General features: G+C 38.6%; 1 protein-coding gene across 5 annotated transcripts; it reads right to left on the bottom strand.

Annotated features, from left to right (window-relative positions):
- Positions 1 to 244: 244 nt before the first annotated feature.
- Positions 245 to 20,301, bottom strand: LOC131789509 (voltage-dependent T-type calcium channel subunit alpha-1H). Of its 5 annotated transcripts, none has more exons than XM_066170743.1 (28): positions 20,062 to 20,301; positions 18,247 to 18,322; positions 16,493 to 17,065; positions 14,467 to 14,710; positions 13,902 to 13,999; positions 13,486 to 13,660; positions 12,942 to 13,221; positions 12,503 to 12,595; positions 10,929 to 12,212; positions 10,652 to 10,803; positions 10,214 to 10,511; positions 9,863 to 10,021; positions 8,825 to 9,505; positions 8,448 to 8,527; positions 7,773 to 7,896; positions 7,538 to 7,606; positions 7,132 to 7,316; positions 6,432 to 6,558; positions 6,063 to 6,185; positions 5,723 to 5,812; positions 5,162 to 5,357; positions 4,465 to 4,613; positions 3,851 to 3,960; positions 3,348 to 3,484; positions 2,823 to 2,893; positions 2,503 to 2,581; positions 2,165 to 2,286; positions 245 to 1,753 (listed from the first exon to the last, which is right to left on the bottom strand). In XM_066170743.1, the coding sequence occupies exons 3-28, from the start codon at positions 16,644 to 16,646 to the stop codon at positions 1,139 to 1,141; spliced, it is 5,895 nt and encodes a 1,964-aa protein (XP_066026840.1). In that variant the 5' UTR covers positions 16,647 to 17,065; positions 18,247 to 18,322; positions 20,062 to 20,301; the 3' UTR covers positions 245 to 1,138. The 5 variants fall into 5 exon arrangements, with proteins under 5 accessions (XP_066026840.1, XP_066026837.1, XP_066026841.1 ...); XM_066170745.1 differs by lacking the exon at positions 18,247 to 18,322 and having other exon boundaries at positions 246 to 1,753; positions 16,493 to 16,534; positions 16,891 to 17,065; XM_066170740.1 differs by lacking the exon at positions 18,247 to 18,322.
- Between the last annotated feature and the right edge of the window lie 462 nt (positions 20,302 to 20,763).

Below are 20,763 nucleotides of genomic sequence, written 5' to 3'. Positions count from 1 at the left end.
TGATTTTCACGGATTATCATAATCATCATAATGAATTACTAAATTTCTACTAAGCTCGAGCGAAACCAAATCGCACTTTTTCTTTGTACCTGTGATGTAATTAAAATCTCAATTCCTATAAAACTCCATATAAACCAGACATATGTGACCGACCCGTGAAGTCCAAAATAGTAAGAGCCATCAAGTTTTTTTCAACATGCTTTAATTAAATCGATTGTAGCAAGGTACATGTTTGTTTATTTTTTGATATGAGTATTTCTGTCAATGCTGTCGAAAATAAATATTCATGCAAGTTGTTATCTTACTCAGTTGCTGAAAGACATAATAAGGAAATATTCATCATGAAACGTGAAATGCGCTATATTCGGTAATTTGTATTTTTTTTTTTACACAACGCGACGGAAGATCAGAAGCTTTCAAAATCAATTCTTTCAATACTAGCTAGGACAATGTTATGAAAAAAAATTTACTGAGACAAAATTTTCCCCATTCAGAAGGAGCTAAATTCGCAATCTCATTTCGTAAAAACGTCAGCATGTGTTACTTGTAAATAGAATTAACCTAAATTATTATTCCAAACTGTAAACAGCGAAAACGATGGTAGTGCCAAGAGTTCAAAACAGGTCATTAAACTGAAGGTGAGTAGGCGTGTACTCGAATGAATCATTATTATTTCAGATAATTTTTTTGTACGAAAATAGGCCAAAATTTGTTGAATATCGAAGACATTTGAGCCACGCCCACGATATGTTTCGCTAATTCCCGTCATCCTCGAGGGAGTCTAAACAAAACAAAAGGCCTGGTTGCTTAACCAGAAGAGCCTGCTTGTCACTTTATTTAAGTGTATTCCAATTATATACACAGCCTATCGATTTATGTACATATAATAATAAAACACTCTCAGTTACATAAGAATTTGTAAAATAGCGTGTTTTAAATTTTTTTCACCTTATAATTCTATTATACATTCCTAAGATATCTTTTTGGCGATTTAATCTTTGTCCTGACAAGAATTAAATATTTTTTCCTCGAAAAATGAATCACTTATTTTTGACAGTGATACACAGAGAAGGTTAAAGAACTTTAGTCTATCCTGCGTGTAACACTTTCCTCATTACAAATACAGACCAGTATTAGGTTAAAGCTTGGCTCCAGATTTATATACAGTAAATTTCGCTAAATTAGGTTTTGAGTCGTGAAGCTCTCTAACCCCGCAGAAACTATTTCGTCTTTGACGAAGAGATGGCGTGACAGGAGTTGGCGTGACCTCAATGTTGTGTGACGCAGTGCGGCAGATCGTCATTTTCACTTTTTGCAGATTTTCATGTAAAAGCAAAAATTCCTGGAAAATTGTATCGGCCTTGGCAAACTCTGCGCGAAAAGACGAATCAATATTTTTGGTAGGGGTACAATGTTTGAGCTGAGTCAGTTCTATTCCTCCTAAGCCGAGCTGTACTACGGAATGTCGCCTTGAGATAGACAGATCATTTCTCTTAGCTTTAGCCAGGATGAAATTCTTCGCTGTTGTAGTCAGAAGTTTCAATTTCTTCTCCAAGTCCTTAGCGGCCATATTTGCCGCAATCTTTTCCTTTGATTCTTTCAGATGCTTCATAAGAACAGCTATGACAACGTTGATTAGTACAAACTGCGCCACCAGCACGAACGTCACAAAGAACAGCGACGCTATGCAATGGCTAACAAAACAGCACCTTTCACATTCTGCAGACTCGGAACAATTCAGTCGTAAAGTGTCCTTAAAAGAGAAATAATTCAGAAATTAAGTTCTGGGCAAATCTGGTGTTTAAATTCAGCCGAATCCTTTTTATCCTTTACACTACACATTTCTAGCAGGTCCTCATCGTCAGCGCTGCAGGAAAGCGCGTTAATTTTTCTGCCCCCGGAAAAATTTGAGACGAATCGGGGAGATGTTTGTCAGGGGTCTGGCTCTAATAGACCCCTGAACTCCTTGCAGACCGCTCGCCTCCTCCTCATACTTTCCCGCGGGCGAAGAAATGCTCTAACCGAAGCGCTGCTAATAATGAGGGCCTGCTTGCTTAGCTTCATAAACACAAAGTGGAAAGTGATATGACTCCGTTTCAGTCAGATATACGCATCACCTTTTTAGAAACTAATGTGTTATTTGAAAATTATTTGATTCCTTTACCTCTAATATTCCATTCCAATTATCTCCTGTTGCTATCCTAAATAAAGTCAGCATTGCAGTTCCAAAATCCTTGAAGTGTGCATGCGGACCGAGTCCTTGGCAAGGCTGTGAGGGAGTGCACTCTGTAAAACGGACGGAAAACTTCACTTGAGCTTTTCACGTATAAAAAAATTTACGAAAGGTTCGCTTTCAGACTGAGTTTTATTCCGAATCATTTAATAAACGGCTTTTGCGAAGAAAACAAATTAATTTGTACCTTGTTCTCTTTGTTATTGGCGATAGAAAGCACCGTATGCTAAATGTTGTAATATAGAAATTTGGATGAATTATTTCCTCACCTAATGTTCCAAAAAGTTGGATACCTAAACAGGCATAGATAAAAAATAAAAGCAGGAACAACAGCCCAAGGTTTGCGACCTGGAGGAAAATAAGAAAAATAATGAAAGGAATAATTTCGTACTTATTTCGCTAAACGTTCGTAAGCAGATAGGAACACGAACTTCTTGACAAGAAAGGTAACATTTTCATTGAAATGAGGTCAGTCTTAATGAAGAAATATTATCATAGTACAATGATTACGAAGTAATTAAATGTGCTGATTAATTGGCTGTCTTCAGACATAACGCTAAGAATCATAGTTGATAATCTTTGTGCTAACCTGAGGAAGAGCCTCGAACAAGGTGTCCAGCAGCGAGCGGACTCCCTTTGCTAGTTTTACGAGCTTGAGCACTGAAATGAAGGCAAATTAAAGCAGAACATTAAGTGATGCTAGTGGGCTGTGTGCATGAAATAGTTTAACCGAACTTTGACATCCACTGATTCAGAACCTTGAAAACCATTTCCCGAGTCATCTGTTACTTGGTGGAGTGTGTATGCATTTGTCGATTGGGACAAATAATAAATTCAGCACAGCATAAGTGGTGAAAGAAAAATCATTGCAAAGGATCACAGAGGGGTCCTGAAGAAGGAAAAAGTCGACCGCGAAGTTTTTTTGTTCATCTCTGTTTGGGAATCCCAAAAAAAACCTGGGAGTGGGACTGAGATCACTTATGTCCAATTCTCAAAGGTCACCTCTTCTAGGAGGTAGAGGTAGATTCAGTGATTCTAGTAAAAAAAAAAAACCCTGAAATGTTGCATTTGAGTGACAAATTAATTGATCAAGCTCGGTAAAACTTGTACAAACCTCGGATAATTCGTAGTACTCTCAGAGATCGTGCAACAGTGGGATTGATCGGCACCGTGGCTTTTATGGTGCTCAAGGAATAGATAAGTATTCCGGTCAATGTAATAAGCACAATAATTAAGTCAATGATATTCCACCTGCGGATTCAATCAGTGAAGTTTATCAAAAACAGGGAACACACCACATATACGCTAAAATTGATTTGGTTGTTTAGTGCTCCCTCATGAGATAAGCTTCCAAATTGGCGTCGTAAAAGATGAGGGGAGAATATCAATATGGTTCACTGTTAGTTGTAAGACGGCTAAAAAGTTTAACTGTTAGGCATAAAAATTGAAAAATTTTAACCGTTAGTCGTAAAAGCCATCAACCAAGAGAATATCAATCGACATTCTCTTATCGTCAACTCATTGATACCCTCTGAAGGTTTCCGTTTCTTAGTGAACAAAACCGGAACAAAAAAATTAAACATGGCTGATACCTGCACACGAGGAAACTACACTTACCGATCCTTAAAATATCGCACGAATCCAAAGGCGATAAATTTAAATATCACCTCTAACACAAACACGGAAGCGAAAAAATAGTTTGCGGTATTCACAAAAGTGTCAAACACCTGAAAATGAAAATCATATGGGGATGTCATTAACGATAATATACAGTTCTATAGCGGGCATGTATCGATAAAAAGATGTTCCCATTCGTTCCACAAACCCACAAATCGGATAAAAATCAAAACCTGGATATGCTAATAAATATATTATAAACATCTTCTCCAGGAAGAACTGGCCTTAGCGGTGGTCTTTTGCCGAAATTTGGTGCAAGTGTAAGACGTTGAAATGCGAAAATACGAAATAAACACAGTCATCTAAACTGTCATGAGATAAAACTATTCAGCTTGCTTCGCGAGACGAGTAACACGAGTTTAAGATTAAACCGTCATCCGTTGTTCATCTCTAAGAGTCGATATGGAATTTTTTTCAGTCTGATCGAAGACTACCAGGTTGCAAACAAGGGTAAAGGATTTCTTTGATGAATGATACATAGTTCAGAACGATCATTATAAGAAATATATGAAAAGAGATAAGCAAAAGTAAGCCAGTTTCCTGATATTTCTCACCTCGGACATCTGGTAATGTTCGAGGGACATGCAGAGGACATTTAAACAAATCACAATGGCGATGGCCACATCCCAGTACAGATGAAGACACATGTCATGAATATGACGTCGCCAAGGACTGTAACTCTCATAATATGTTCGGTCAACTTCTATAAATGATGTAAGATTCAGAAAAATAAAAAAGATCAGTTACTGTACCACTTGTGTTTCTGAATGACCACTGATGGATTGCATGGGTTCAGTCTGACTGACTCAGTGACTAACAGACCAACTGACTGACTGACGAACTGACTGACTGACGAACTGACTGACTGACGAACTGACTGACTGACGAACTGACTGACTGACGGACTAACTGACTGACGCACTGACTGACAGACTGATCGACTAACTGACTGACTGAATGACGCACTTACTGACTGACTGATCGACTAACTGACTGATCGACTAACTGACTGACTGACTGACTGACTGATTCAGTGATCGACTGACGGACGGACAGACCAACAAAAAGACAGACGAAATGTCTGAGTGAATGAATCATGAATTAAAGACTTAATGTGGTGCATGAAAGAAGGGCCCAGGATCAGGAGTAGGATAGACGGACAGACTAAAACACGGAGGATCGTTGATTGAAGAGAAATGATAAATACTCCTAACATTTGTCAAGGCCACCAAAAGAAGAAGTTAAATTTACCTTCTTGGCTCTTCTCTCTCGCCTTCTCGAGCAATTTTTTTCGTCCTCTCTGCTTTTCTTCGTCCTCTAGTCTTTCTCGACAACGCTGAAAATTCTCCACAACGACCCCCACAATCATGTTAAGAACAAGAAAACCTCCCAACATCAGGAAAGGAATGAAATATGCTAGTCTCCATTCGCGGTAATTCTTGATGGGCTGAAAAAGAAAAATTCGTCTAATATAAAGAACAACAAAAAAATTTCAGACACACCTCCCCCTCCCTATGTTTACCGAGCCGAGAATGTTATTTTAAATTTGAATTTTAAACTTTGGGTACATGTAGTAAACAGATTATTGGGGTTTTTCGGAATTAATTTCGTAAGTGGAATAGGCTCCTGAAGCGTAATGTCGTGCCTTTGGACTAGACAAGCTTCCTTTAAGGTGACAGATATTCATTCCATCTCGACGAATGAGTAAGTATCGGACAAATTGCATGACTTGCATAAGACCGGCACTACACGCCTCGGATGTTATCACTGAAGGCCTGTAGATAGCCTCAGACTTGTTAACAAATACTACACCTGTTGGTCGTATCCAACGGCATCGATACCATGGTGCATAATTTCTACCCATCCATCCCGTGTGGAAAACACGAAAAGGGATATCAGTGCCTATAAATTAGAGAACGGTTAGAACGACTTTCAATTGAAAACAAAATGTTTCACTTTATTCACCAGATTATTAAATTGTACACTTGTATAAAACCATGCATCGTGTGTTATTAGGTAAAGATCTCATGGTTAATCGGTTTGATATTGTGCTACGATTGGCAATCAACATTTAACATTACCAACTCTCAATGTTTTACTCGTGGGGAACCGATATTCCGAAAAACTAAGAATGATTTAAGTGAATACTTACATTTAGTAGGTTGTCAAAGTTGTACATGCGATTTTTCCAGACCCCTTTCCCTCTTGCCGAGCATTCTTCCTTGTTCTTCACCTCACTGTCTCCATCGCAATAATAAAACTTTCCCTTAAAAATCTGAAGAAAGAAAATAAAACAAGAAAAATATTATTCCACTTAAACTCTTAACCTTTCTACCTTGTGTGTAAAATGTTACTATGAAATAACATCGCATCGTAAAAGACTATTTAAAAGTATCTTGGTTGAGAATGGGAAAGGAAAAACTGTATCCCAAAGATAGATTTTTAGGAAGGTTCGACAGTCATATCATTACGAGAAACTATGGAAAACGATGAATTTGTTCCTAAAAACAACTACTCTTACCTGGACTCCTAAGATTCCAAACATTACGAAGAAAATGGCAGCTATTAGGACAGTGTTTCCAATCGGCTTCAAGGAGAATAACAGAGTTTGAACGACCAGCTTAAGCCCTGGAGCTCGGCGAATCATCCTGATAAATTGGAAAGAGGTCATCAATGAAGTTGAAATTTATTAGCGCTTATGTCATTTGTTTCGTTTCCAAGCCTAAGTTCTATCAGCGATGTAAAGGAACCTTCTACATCCGCGGTGTATCAGCCACGGTATCCAAAGCAGTTTTCGCTGTAACAGATACCCTTTTCGGCTGGGTTATTTATGAATTTTACGCAGAGATTATACGCAGAGGGTTCCGCAACCTTTTAATTTCCACTTGTAAGTAAGTGTAAGACAAGCAAACATTCCACACAAAATTGAAATCAGGTCTGTGTACCTACGGTAAAACATTTCATCCCTCAGATACCTTTTACTCTTAAAGGAAAAAAAAAGATTAAGCGAGGTTTCTCTGAGGCATTATCTTAAATCTCCCATTACACCCGTTTAAGAAAGAGGACTGCAGTTTTCGTTACCCTTTTCCATACCTCACCCAGAGAAATCCCCACCTTCCTATGTACCGTTGGCCTATAAAATGGCCCCTTTCACAGACCGTGTCTTCCTGAACGTTCTGCCTATTGAGTAAAGTGACTTCCAATGGAATGAACAGACTTACCTCAGAGGTCTCAGAGTCCTTAACGCCCGGAAGACTTTGAGAGCTCCAAGTACTTCCGGTGCATTGGCGGGGCTGTACGTAATGATGACGTCAATCCATGAGAAAAGTACAAGTATGCCATCCAGGATATTCCAACTGTCCTTTAGGTAAGTACCAGGCCCCAGAAGAAAGCCCTGGGCTATGATCTATGCGATATAATTTTCAGGTTTACATTGTTAGGATCACGAGCTTTACTTACTTGACAGGCTTTATGTGGGACGGTCCCCAAAGGAATTTGACGGGCAAAACGAGTATGAGTGAGTGAGTGAGTGAGTGAGTGGGTGAACTTTTGCGAACGATTCAAGCCGGACTACCCATCATCGATTACATATCAATTGACACCATGAATCTTAATCAAAAAACGTACCTTCATTGACATTTCAATGGTGAAGATGACTGTTAATATAAGCATCGCGATGTCGATTATTTGACGCTTCTGAAAATAAATTGAAAATCTTGATAAATTAAAAGATAACGAACCAAATGAATATTCACTGGAATTAATAAATGTTACTCGAAGTGGTATGAAGGCGGCTGCTATTTCGTTGGTGGAAAGTTAGAATGGTCACAAAATGTTGTTGAGTCAAGTCACCAAAGCTTACCTTACTATCTCGTGGAATGTTAGGCTCCTCTAGTGCCAGGACCACACAGCTTATCAAGATAAAAACTAGAACTACGCAGTCAAAATACTTGTGTTCACACACAGCTGTTACGGTGCGGCGCAAGCTGATAAGGAAGGAAAACAGAGATGGCTTTATCTAGTGATAATGCAGTAAATAACCGATCATCGTAGATATCCAGAAGTGTGATCTGTTTAGGAAAGTTTTTGCAAGCATTTGATAATTATTTTAAATAATTTCTTTCTAGTGACGAATCATAAAAATCAGAGAAGTCGAAGGAGTTTAAATTCGTTGACGAAGTCACCTTAATCTTTAATTCATACGCAAGTCTGTATTCCGTTTGCAGCTTGAAAGCGTTCGCGATTAGGCCTTTTCTTAGAATTTTTTCCCGGTAAGATATGGTAAAGTTTACAAGGCAACCAGGTGGACAGTCAGACATGGTTTGATGCTTCTCTGGTTTAAAGGTTTAATCAATATAACCGTGAAGTTACAATTCATAGACTTCATGAATTGTAACTTCACGGTTACATACATTAAATCTTTAAACCAGAGTAGCATCAAACTATGTCTGCTTTTCCCGATGTACTTTAAAACGTTTTATAGAAATACCACGTTGAATTGGAGAAATCAAAGCCAATAAGTGAAAAAGCAGCTTACCTATTTGAGGGGGAGAATAGAAAAAGAGACCAGTCAGATCTTTTGTCTGTTGTCTTGATAACTTTCCTTGAACTCTTCTTCTACCAAGAGAAAGATAATTTAAGGTTAAACACATACGAAATGGACTGCGCCTAAAAAGGTTTATCATCGACAGTGTGCAAATAACATACTCATTTTCATGCAAATAAAACATGATCAAGTAAAGGAGTTCGATAGAGTTGACATAGAGTTATAACTGATCTGGTCAAGGTTTTCTGATAGTGACTTTCCAATCTCTTTCACGTCCCAAACAACATTTTCGAGGCCAAAATGCACCTAAGACGTGGTTTCTTAATATATGGCTAACTTCAAACTCCAGAAAGATCGCTTGGTAGTACCTGAGTTTCGGAAAGATGACATTCCCGCAGTTGGTACATCTCATCGCTGCTTTTGTTTTGAAAGATCATCTGGGGTGACTCAGGTCGAGATCGAGACGTTGTTGGTCCTTCCAATTGATTAGGAAACGACATACTGTTTGCTATGGTCGGAGAGACAATTTCTTCGAGTGTTTTACCACAAGCTTTGTTGCTCATCTCTCTTTCAGAGACCTCAAGATTTAATTTGCCTCTGGTTTCACTATCTTCACTAAGGAAGCCTCTATTATGCGCCGAGAAGTTGGGTTCGTCATAACTCCAGTTCGCCCTATGAGCTTTTTGCTCAGTTTTTCGTATAATTGACGCTGACGCCTGACGCATACGCTTTAATTGTGGCATGGTCATGTTCGCTTCCGTTGGCTGCGAAGCAGTTGGGGATCTCTTCTCCTGTAATGGCTCCAACGTTTCTAACGTGAGGCTCGGTGTGTAGTTCGAACTCAGTTGAAATGTCGTCCCCAAAGCATTTCTCAAGCCATGACTGCAGAATTCTGGAATTGGTTCCTGGTGATAATGCCCGGGGCAAGGTTCCTCAGAATCTTTACTAGAGATCAAAATGTGAGGCTTTTCAACTTCTTTAACGGCTGTTTTGGGTGTATCTTTGTTGTCTGATACTTCTTGTTTGTTCTTTGGAGTAGTTTTACCTTTCTGGAGGAAAATGCATGAAGTCAAGCTAATTAGTCAAGTAAAATTTACTTGTGTTTCGATGGATGCGTCGAAAACAAATGTATTGAAGAATGGAATAAAGCACTCTATCCTGGGGCCCTTCAAAAGAAACGATTGCCCAAGATCTATCGATTATGGAGTCGAATGCGCCGCCAGAGCTTAACAGGATTCGTTGGTTAGCTTGCTGTTATGAGCAGCAATGTTCAGAGCGAGAAATATTGTAAATCTAGACCTCTGTCGCTATTTAATCCTGTGTGATGAGGCTGTCAAAAATGCCATTGTTAACTTTAACTGCTACTGTTAATATCTTAAAAAATAAACTCAGTTCCACTAATTTACCCCAGGATTTGTGAATCCTTCCACGAGGATAGCGACCAGTAGGTTAAATAATACATAGTACCCGATAGCCATCAGTGCGATGAAATACAAGGCTGCCCATTGGCTCGTGGCACGCATCCCGTCATTCATTACGAGATTCCAGTTCTCTTGAGTAAGGATCTGTTTCAAGAGAAAATTCAGTTTTTCATGTATCTAAGAATCCTGGGCGAGTAAACAACAACAATGACAACAACGCCTTTCAGAACATAAACTCCGTTGTCTTTAACAAAAGCCTTTAATAAACCTAATCAACTGATAGTAATATTTTTATCCTGCGAATGAATTTTTTTTTTACATAAAGACTAAACGTACCTGAAACACGGATACCATAGCCCACAAAAAGTTGTCAAAATTACTTCGGGAGGTTACTTCCTTTCCCTCGGCGTTCTTGAATATGAACTTTCCACCGAACAAGTTCATCCCAAGGATAGCAAATGCGAATATGAAGAGAAACAGTAATCCGAAAAACGTCATGACACTCGTCATAGTTTTGACGACAACCAGCAATTGGTATCGAACTGGTCTGACCAGCTTGAAGATCCGGAGTAACCGGATACTTCGGAATATCGAAAGGGAGGAATCTTCCTTGGTGAGTAGGATTTCACAGACACTGCAAAATTATCAGTAAAAGTAAAACTTAAAGATTTTTATATTGTCAGAATTGCCCCAGTTCTGATACGATAAAGAGATCGTGGCTAGATTTAACGAAGAAGACACAGTTTTGTTCTATTTTTATGTAACTTCGTGTACCTAACGATAACGATGAGTCCATCAAACACATTCTGACCCTCGCTAAGATATGTGGTCACACCATAACCAAGCAACTTAATAACCACTTCCATTCCAAAAATGGATACAAAAATGATGTTTATGGTCTCTAGGGCAAGGGTTAGTCCTTCAGGCTGTAAGATATAACGAGAGAAGTTATATGTGAGTTTCACTAAGCAATGTCAGCTATAAAAAAAATCATGTAAACTAATCTCTCTTGACCCTCTATTCGAACAGATTTTGACTTCTTAACTCTTACCTGCTGGTAATGCTCAAGGCCCATACAAATCATGTTCAACAAAATGGCGCCCATGATAAAAAAATTAAACTGTTTACTCTCGATTATATTTCTACAGAAGGTTCTTAGCCTTTGCCATGCACTACGGTTTCCTGTCACATCATAAGTCGCACTTTTTCCTAAGTTAAACAGGCTTTCGAACATGTCATCTTCATTCTGTGCAGAAATATTTCGGCGTTGTAATGAAGGTCTTTTGAGAGTTGTATTTACTGCATCACCGATTTGGCAATCATCGACTTGCCCGACCTTAACCAAATCCTTTGATGGTGGGTCCTTGTTCGCGTCGCTTTTCTCTAAGTCGCTTTCTAACGAAGACTTAGCATCAAATTTTACAATTTCCGAGTTTGCTTCATTCTCTCTGTAATAATCAGGTTCGCTGGTGTCCAAACGTTTGGATGATGGGATGCGAGCTAACTTGGCATGTGCAGGCTGGCTAAACTGACGACATTTAAAGAGCTCTTTATCTTTCTGCTGAAGTGAAGATTTGGTGGCTTCTTTGTATGCCTTTGAAGAAACGTCTTCACTCTCTGGTGTACTTGTGCGTGCATGATGTGGATTAATTTCTGCTGACACCAGCGTGGACGCGGAAAATTCACTTTTTCTAGATTGAGTTGAATTTTTCCTGCTTGCACTGTTGCCTGACGAGAGCGCGAAGAAAGTTGCTGTTGGTGATGAAGGAATATTTAACGTTACGCTCGTCTTCGCTTGTGTAACAATTTCATCGATGGAAACAGCTGAGGACGTTTCAGCATGGATTGAAAGTGTATGCGAACAGATAGAGGTTCTGGAACTTCTTCTGGAAGATTGTCTAGTTAAAGGTGGTGCAAGGAAATCTTGGAATACCGGAGATTCTTCGACACTAGAGTGAGAACAGATCGTTTCTCTCCCCTCAACCTGAATTTTTGGAAGGCTGGTCCCATAAGGGAAAAAGCTGGTATCACCTGACGCGGCCTCGTGATCGGTGCAAACAACTGGAGAGGCCGGAACAAAGCAATTGTACAAATGATGGTGGAAATGATGATGATGAAAATAGTGGTGATGATGGTGATGGACCTCTTCTTTTTCCTGCGGTTTGAAACTGCAAAAAGATTGTATATACTTTATTAAGGTTTTTAGCAGCTTTGTTGGCTCAAGTGGTAGCTCGCCTTTGCTGTTTTCCATCAGTTCTATCTCACGTGCTTTGGTTTCTTGGAACTGCATGGTGATCACGACCAGGCACAAGTTAACAAGGAAGAATGAGCCCATCTGTAAATGAGGAGAATAACAAAAATGCATTAACTAGGTCCGTGAACTGTGCCTTTCGTTTGCTTCATTACCTAATATATCGTATGGAGTAAAGAAGTTGAGAGGGAAGAGCGGAAATATATGGAGAATGAGGGAAGCAGGCAGGGTAAGAGAAAGACCGGGATGAAGACAAAGATGGAGAGAAGGGAGAGAGAAGGGAGAGCGAGGGTAGTTGGTGAGAGACAAGAAGGAATAAAATAGGAAAGCATGATTATCCAAGTCTGATATTTTCGTAACAATCTTTCTCTTACCACTATGAGGACAACAAAATAGATCCAGTTCCAAAAGCTGTGAGCATCTTGGACAAAATACATGATATCTGACCATCCCTCCAAAGTGATCACCTGTTGACATCAAATCAATTTGTATACCTTAAATGATGCATCCAACTTCGGTGAGTATAGGGCAATAAGAAACCACACCAAGCAGATACAAAACAAGGAACAATCACACCCTCGTTGCCCACCCTTTCGCACACTTTAGGCCGGTTTCAACGATTATTTTTAATTATATAGGCTGCTTTAAATATATGGCTCCCCTGTGCACTATTGGCCACCGTTATAATTCGGGGTTATGTCAAATATTTCCATGAGCTTCAATCACGACTTGAGCCGCTCGATTTGAATACGTTAATTCGCTCGGAAAAATGACTCAATTTCAATGTATGTCGTTTTGGTAGATCCTTTTTACCTGAAATATGGCGATCCATGCAATACCGATATTATCAAACGATGTTGTGTTATAGAATGGATTTTGGTCGCTCGGTTTACAGACGCTGTAACACTGATTCCAGTTGAAAGGGACTGAATTATTCGCAGCTGAGAAGTTCCCAAACGAATTAGGGCATTCCTTGGACACACTTTCTTCTTTTGGTATATCAGAACACAAACGGGTTCCGTCATCTCCTGGAGTGGCGCAGACGAAATCTGGATTACTGAACGATGGTTGGTAAAATTGCGACTGGTTAAATCTGAAAAGATGATAGATTCAGTAAGTTGTTTGGGGCTTTGCATTCAATCAGATCGTGATTTTGTTGCATTCCGATTGTAAACTGAAATGAATACCATCTGCATGGGTTCCCTGTGGTTGTTACTCGCATTACTAATCAGCATTTCTAATCTGAAGGCCTTTACGGAAGTGCTACCAAATGTGACGCTAAATTTTTAAAATTGCATTTTTTAACGGATCTGGAAAAGTCTACGGCCCAGGCTACGATAGAAACGAAGCAGCTTACCTCGTAAAAAAAGTTGAATTCTCAGGCAATTCAGTGAAGCATCTGTTTCTCAGTTTTCCCTGCCATAACTGCACTCCAATGATCCCGAACACAAAAAATATTAGAAAGGACAACAGGAGAACATTCCCCAGCATTGGAAGGGTATCAAGAAGGAGAGTCACCAAGATCCGGATACCTGCAAAATAGAAAATACCTTTTAAGCTGCCATGGTATGTTTATAAAGAGACTCCTTGAAAAAACGTTCTCGCTCAAGCCTCGTCCATTAGGTAACATTTTTTTTAAAGGTTAATTAATGAACTGACATCATCAAACTCATAAAATATTAGATGAAGATCGCTTATTTATTTATTTATTTATTTATCTGTTTATCTACTGATCAATGGAAAACTTCTTTCACTTTAATATGTTTCACATACTTGGAACTTTGTTGATAGCTCGAAGAGGTCTTAGAACTCTAAAGGCTCGAATAATTGTGAGATAATTCCCATTGACTCGGACGGCTTTCTCGATCACCCTGAAGAAAAGAGCATAGATTGTCATGGTTGAGTTTAATGACCGAGATTATTAAATCTGATAGAATGAGAACGCACACGAAAACAGGCTCAAGAAAATCACGTTTTCGTATTTTAAATGTATCCCATGTAAGGGTTGAGTCTGTTCTTTAGCCAAGTGGCCAACCCAGCCGGACCTTATCCCGACCAGGAGTATCACAACTCCCCGCTGGATGAGACGTAAGATGTAAGGTAACCCCTGCATGTCAGTAGGTTTCCCCGACAATTCACCGCTACCCATTCATACTCCTGGGTAGAGAGAGGTACTGTGAGAATAAACTATTTTGTCCAAGCACACAAATCATCGACCAGGCTAGGCCTCGAACCCAGCCCTCTCGACCCAGAGTCCTGAGCGCTAGTCATTAGGCCCCCGCGTCGTATATATTTCACGTGATCAAGCCTTTCCTCACTCTCGCTACTAGGCCCTTACCCAATGATCACAATGAAGCAGTCCAGGCGATTCCATTTGTCCTGCAAGTAACCTTTCTTGCCAGTAACACCCATCGCTATCATCTTTATTATCATCTCAGCCGAAAAGAAAGAAAATATCACGATTTCCACTTTTTCCAGAACTTGGCACCGAGTAGATCTGCAATCCTTATCCAGCGGATTATACATCGCTAATGTGACGCAGTTGATGAATATAACAAACATGCTTATACGCTCGAACCATGTAGACCAGAATTAAGGAAAAGTCTCAAGAATCAATCTTTGCATCATTTAAAGACCAATATATATCGCCCAAAGGGAGCGGGTGGATCTTGGCTATGTCACGATAAAATTTACCCGATTTCCGCTTACAGAGCCTTTAGACTCTAAAATTATTTAATGATCCTTTCTACAACCACACCCCACCCCCCATCCCCCCTCTTCCTTACCCTTCAATGACTTAATAACTCTTTCTTCCTTACAATAAATATTACTACCCCCGTCATTGGCAGTTAGGTGGAAACCAATTTCCTGTAGTAACCTTCCCTTTATACTCTGTTAGTTACGACTGATCTTCCCTCTCCTCCCCCTAAAAAAAACAGCGTAACCCTACCCAAAATCCTCCCACCCCCACCCACTCCCTGTCAATTGATAATTAATGGGTGTTCCTATGGGAAAATCTTATTAAAATGTCACGCGTCATCCAAATACCTGTGGTTTCCATGGAAATATATTAAAATCGTGTATTCGTATTTTGACCGTTGACACGAAAATTGAAAATAATCACCAATTTTCTATTACTCTGGTGAAAATGTTAAGTCTATCCACTCTCACAACATCGCGAAACTAGGTTGATCCGACAAGAACATGTGCGTACGTGAACGCATCCTGTTTCAGTTGTGTATTTCATTAATTGCACCAAGAAGACAAAATACTTTCAGCTTATAATCATTAATTGTCAAGACAAAAACAAAGTTTCTCTATTGGCACTGAATTCGGGTCAAAAACTGTTCATACTTCGACACAAATTAAACTGACTATTGAGAGAAAAACTTTAAATTATTGAAATACAATTGAAATAATTTCTTGGTGAACAAAACAGTTGGATCAAGACAGATGATGAGGAAGCAATTTTCATAGTCTAAGCATTCGTCTTCACTTACCCGCTAAAGTTTTATGATGCGCATTTCACTTCAGAGAAAAGTTATCGAGATGGTTTCGGCATGATTTTGGTACCTGCATCGTAAAGCTGAGGGAATTGCACGTCATCCAAGAACATGGCCAAGATGACGTTAATTGTAAAACTTTTTAAATTTTTTTTGTGGCTTCTTGTTTCAGCTCTTGGCTTACGCCAACCCAATGTACCATTAACAGTTTGTAACAAAGCCGATAAAAAATGAATACGATAATGCTCTGATAAAGAAGAATCAGAAATTCTATTTCATATCAAGTTTTTAAACTAAAATATTGCCCTCGCTACGTTTGACAACTACGACTATTTTACACAGCCAAGAAAACAGAATTATTAGAAATAATTCAAAAACTAAAACGTCTCCGCAATTATGTGGTACATTTGTTTTGTGAATTCACCTTTGCATTTTAGGTTTCAATTTCAAGGCAATTTGACAGAAATACAAAAATTAATTTTCTTGTTTATAAGAACATGTTTGTCTGAAGAAATCATTCGAAATCCACAATTTTTGCTTCTGTTCAAACGAGGGCAACACTGAAATACTGTTCCGTTTTTCATCTGTGTTTCTTTGTCCTCGAATTTTATTAGATCAGTATAAACTGACAGATATTCTTTATGGCGAAGTTTATCGACCGAAGGTGGTTGTTGATATCGATAAACTTTGGTATTGATTCCCCTTTCAATTTTGACTCACATTCAACCGCTATGTATCTACCAAATCTAAATTAACAACAAATGTAAATTTGACATGGTAAGCGCACGCTTTGGTCAAATCCTTGAACCTGTCAAAGATACATTTAAAAACCTCATTGCTCAGTTTTATCAAAAGGATATGGCCATTTTATGAGCTGAATCATCCATCGCCGGGCTTTATTGTCTTTGGAGATAAAAAAACACGAAAGAGTTTCAAATTCAGCGCTGTGTTCGACGTTCCCATTTTTTGGAACATCGCTTGTGCGTTGTTCGTGTGTTTCCGTGTTTTCTTCCATTGATGCGGTTATTTAAGACACATGGTAATCTCTCTTTGATGCTATAACTCGGTCATATCTGCTTATTCAGTCAGTTCGCCTCTGATGAACACGATGCGGTCACATCTGCGAATTTCCAAGTGATTTTCCATAACTGTGTTGGTCCAAACGACAGAAGTGGCTTCACGCATCCGGTGTAATGTGCGTCATACGCAATATTTCAAATTTTCGACGTGAAAGAAATATATATGTCTTGACAACCTACCAAAACACAGAAGTGGTTGACTTGTTTGGATTGGACTTCTGGGCGTCAAGCAACAGTCCAAAGGGAAAAACGATTAAAAGTGGCAAATGTCGTAAAATGTCGCCCTGTGAAGCCGACTGCACTCTTGCAAGACTTAAACCGCTCACACAAATACGAGACCGGTTTGCCAGTTAACCTGAATTTTAATGGGCATTTAAGTAAGTTTGGTGTTTAACAAAGACAACAGCTGTCTGCGATATTTCCTAAGGCGCATTTAAAACCTTATTTCCCCCACTAAAGGGCTGAATTCGACAAAATGTTCATTTTATTTTTTTTTCGGGGAAGAGTTGTCGAAAAATTTATTAAAAAAAAAAGCTATCCCACTCGAATAAAAGTCTACAGAAACTAATGGTAATTATGATTGTAAATACAAAGCTTGTCTTCATATCTGAACGAAGGGAGGCCTGGCTGTTAAAAGCTGACTATAATTGCGGTTAATATTCCAAACCTATTATATTAAATTGAGACTTCCCATTTGCGTTTTTTTCAGTTGGAAATTGAAAATTTCATTTGAGGTTCAATTTTTCCAGTTTTGTACGGTCAGCATTGAAGAGCTTATCAGGGATTTAAACATAATTCAAAACTAAACAGGTCGGTAAAGAGCCGGGAGAAAATTGAAATGAACATCATTAGCATGTGTGTAACAGAGAAAAAAAAACTCCTTGCCACGATTAATTTTTTACCAAACGTTTATGATCAATATCCACGAGGATTATTAGTTTACCTGACATATACTTCAAAACATGGCGCATGTCAGGCTCTTTATAGTTATTTTAGCTGAGGAACATTACCTTAAAGATAAAACAGTGTTTTATATAGTAATCTCAAAACGATATAACTGGAATATAGGGAAGACTGGAACTGAAAAAGTTTTAACAAGACTATTATCAGGCAAGGAAGAATTGAACTGTTTTCGAGTTCTGAAGCCAAAAAGAAATATTAAGGAGTTTTCATGTCGGTGAGAACTAGCTAAAATTATAAAATTAATGCTTTAACAAAGGGATGCACACCTTCGTGAAATACGCCATACCTTACAACTCAATTTAATTAAAATTTTAAAGGCACCAATCAGCGAGCGTAAAGCTGCAGCTTAAATTGAGTAATTTTTTTGAAAAATCCTACTGCATTTTCATGTTATTTGGAAGTCAGGGAGTTTTCACTGCGTTCAAATGCCTCTTACGATTTTCTGCTTAACCTTAGTAAAACATTTATGATCCTCTGCTCACTATAATTTTGACTAATGAAAGTTTTATACTCTCCATCGCTAAGGTTAAGTCTAATTAACTGATATAATTTTTCACTGAATATTGGGTATACCTTTGTGCTCTGTACACGTTTGAGGTTTCACGTGACCTGCAGTTCCACCAGAAAGGCAAGAGGACAGGAAGAGACCCTTTTGGGAGACATGAAAACTTTTTGTTTTCAGTGAGGGGGAAAAAGCCAAGAATATCAGCATAATTAAGCATGTACAATGGTTCTCATTTTAAGATAACACCTGCAGATTGCTTTTCATGACGGCCGAGCCTTCGGCATACAAACGCCTTCTGAGAGGCATGTTCCGTTTTCCTTCTTTCTCTTTTACGGACAGCAGGCTTAAAATAGTAGCCAAACACAATGAAAGATTGGTAAATATTGCTGTCTCTGGTCTCGCAAGCTACAAATGCATCTGCAGTCAAAACGTCCTAAATACACCTGATCTTATCCATGAAAACACGGTTCACGATGTCATAAATTGATAAACCTGACCCATTCTAGACGTTAGGTTCTTCTTCTCTGAGAAAAAAAACAACAACAACAAAGTGCTTGGCCTAAAGTTCGCCGGTTTTCTGAAGTTAATCGGTTAATCTCTATTGTTTAGCGTTGTTTATTAAAGAAGAACTCTCCGGCAAGCGATGTACGCGATCTGTTTTACTGTTTTATGTTCAACTAGGCCACATCTTTTCAAAGCTTAAGAGTCCATCCTTTCTTCACGTTTTCAAGGATTTATCTTCTTCTCCTTTTGCCCGGAGTATTGAGTCAGAAACAATTCTTCCAAAAATTATGTTTTTAATAGCTAACTTTGCGCTTAGTAAATGGGGAAGAAAGAGACTTACAACGGACTTCGGTTACTTTCAGTCCACCTGTTCCAAAAACTTAGAGGATGTGAATTTGCATAATCGAGCTTTAAACTTGTCAGGGCGAAGACAAGAAAGCAGTCCGCTCTGTGCGACTGTTTAATTAACGACACGGAAAGAACTATTTCCATCATAAAACATTCATGTCCCCTTCCAGCTGAGGCAGTGACAGTCGAAAAGACAGCGAACCTTATGATACAATTTTAACTGGCAAACATAAACTTTGTGTAAAGGAACAAAATTTGGCGTAAAAATAAAAAAAAAACATACTTAGTTATCAAAATTATCACTCTTTCAAGAAGTGTTAAAATATCATATATACTTTCTTGCCTCAACTTATACGAGTAGCGTGATATTTTTTGCTAACGATGTTTTCGCTTGTTGATTTAGAAAACCACATTGGATGATCTTTATAAATAAACTGTGCACGAGGAATTAGCTTTTGACTTGCAGATCTGTTTCAGAACAAATAATTCTCCGAATCATAATCGTGCTAACTTAAATGCAAAGTTATCTTTATTCTCAGGGAACAGTACAGAACTCAATACAAATAGCTAACGTAATGAGATTCTTTGGATTTGTCTACTCTGCTTGCATCAGCGGTCAAAACAAAAATAAAGCTTCGATATCTGGTTGCTTGTAACAGTTTAATCCAAAAAATGATCTCACATTTCAAAACATGAATTTTAAGCAGTGGAAAAAAAGGAAACAGAATTCCATTTTGTGAACGTGTTATTCTACTTAAGGACCATATTCGTCTGTAAATCTGTCGGCGTGAAACAGCATAGATCATCATAAGTGACGTACATGGGCTTCATATATCAGCCTGACGTACAAACTGTTTTGATGGTGCAACCGAATTGTTTACTGAATGATCAAATTATGAAAACTCTACATAATACCTCGGCAAATGCAAAGTTTTTTTTATGACCTGCAAAAGGTCGAAAATCGAAACATTTATAAATTTAGAACGCGCTGAAGAAAATTTCTACACTTAAAACTTGATCGCTAGACTTACTTGTTGACGAAATATCGCTTATTTCAGCCCAGATATATGAACATCAGCTTCAGATCTGCTTTCCTCAGGTCATTTAGTTGCTACTCGGCGCATAGTACAAGTAAAACAATCTCTTGACGAATTTTTTAACTGCAAATATCTCAAGTTTAAGAACTCGTTCAGTCGGTGACGTACGCATAGGATGAAGAATTATTTGGTTCTGTACGACCGGAAGAATGGCGTTATTCGCTTGATCATGCATCAAGGCGATGATAACAGGGGTATTGTTAGTAAATAAGAATATGCAGAACAGAATGATAAGCCGGCAACTGAATATATTAAAATTAAAGCAGACAGCTGAAAATGATCACTTAATTTGAATAAGAATTCAACTCAGGCAAGAAACTGAGAGAAGACGTATTTTCTTTGGGGAATTCTGGCCAGATTTCTAAATGTGATATAAATATTTTGCACCATGCACGATTAGCTATCAAATGCATGGGTAATAAAAACTCATGCACTTCAAATTGACCGTCAGCCATAATAACTTTAGGATGGTTTCCATTTTACGAACAACTGCTGCCAGGCCGGGAAAACAACGAATGGAAACCTTTGATGAAGGGCAATTATCAAATCACCTGTAGGTTTTTTTTTGTCCCGACGCATGCGAAGGTACGATCATATTTGTAAGAATGTCTCCATGATTCGAAAACGACGAGGCGG

This window comes from Pocillopora verrucosa, chromosome 8, assembly GCF_036669915.1.
Source record: "Pocillopora verrucosa isolate sample1 chromosome 8, ASM3666991v2, whole genome shotgun sequence".
Classification (NCBI taxonomy): domain Eukaryota; kingdom Metazoa; phylum Cnidaria; class Anthozoa; order Scleractinia; family Pocilloporidae; genus Pocillopora; species Pocillopora verrucosa.
The sequence above is the reverse complement of the archived record's forward strand: the minus strand, read 5'-3'. Positions and strand labels throughout refer to the sequence as shown.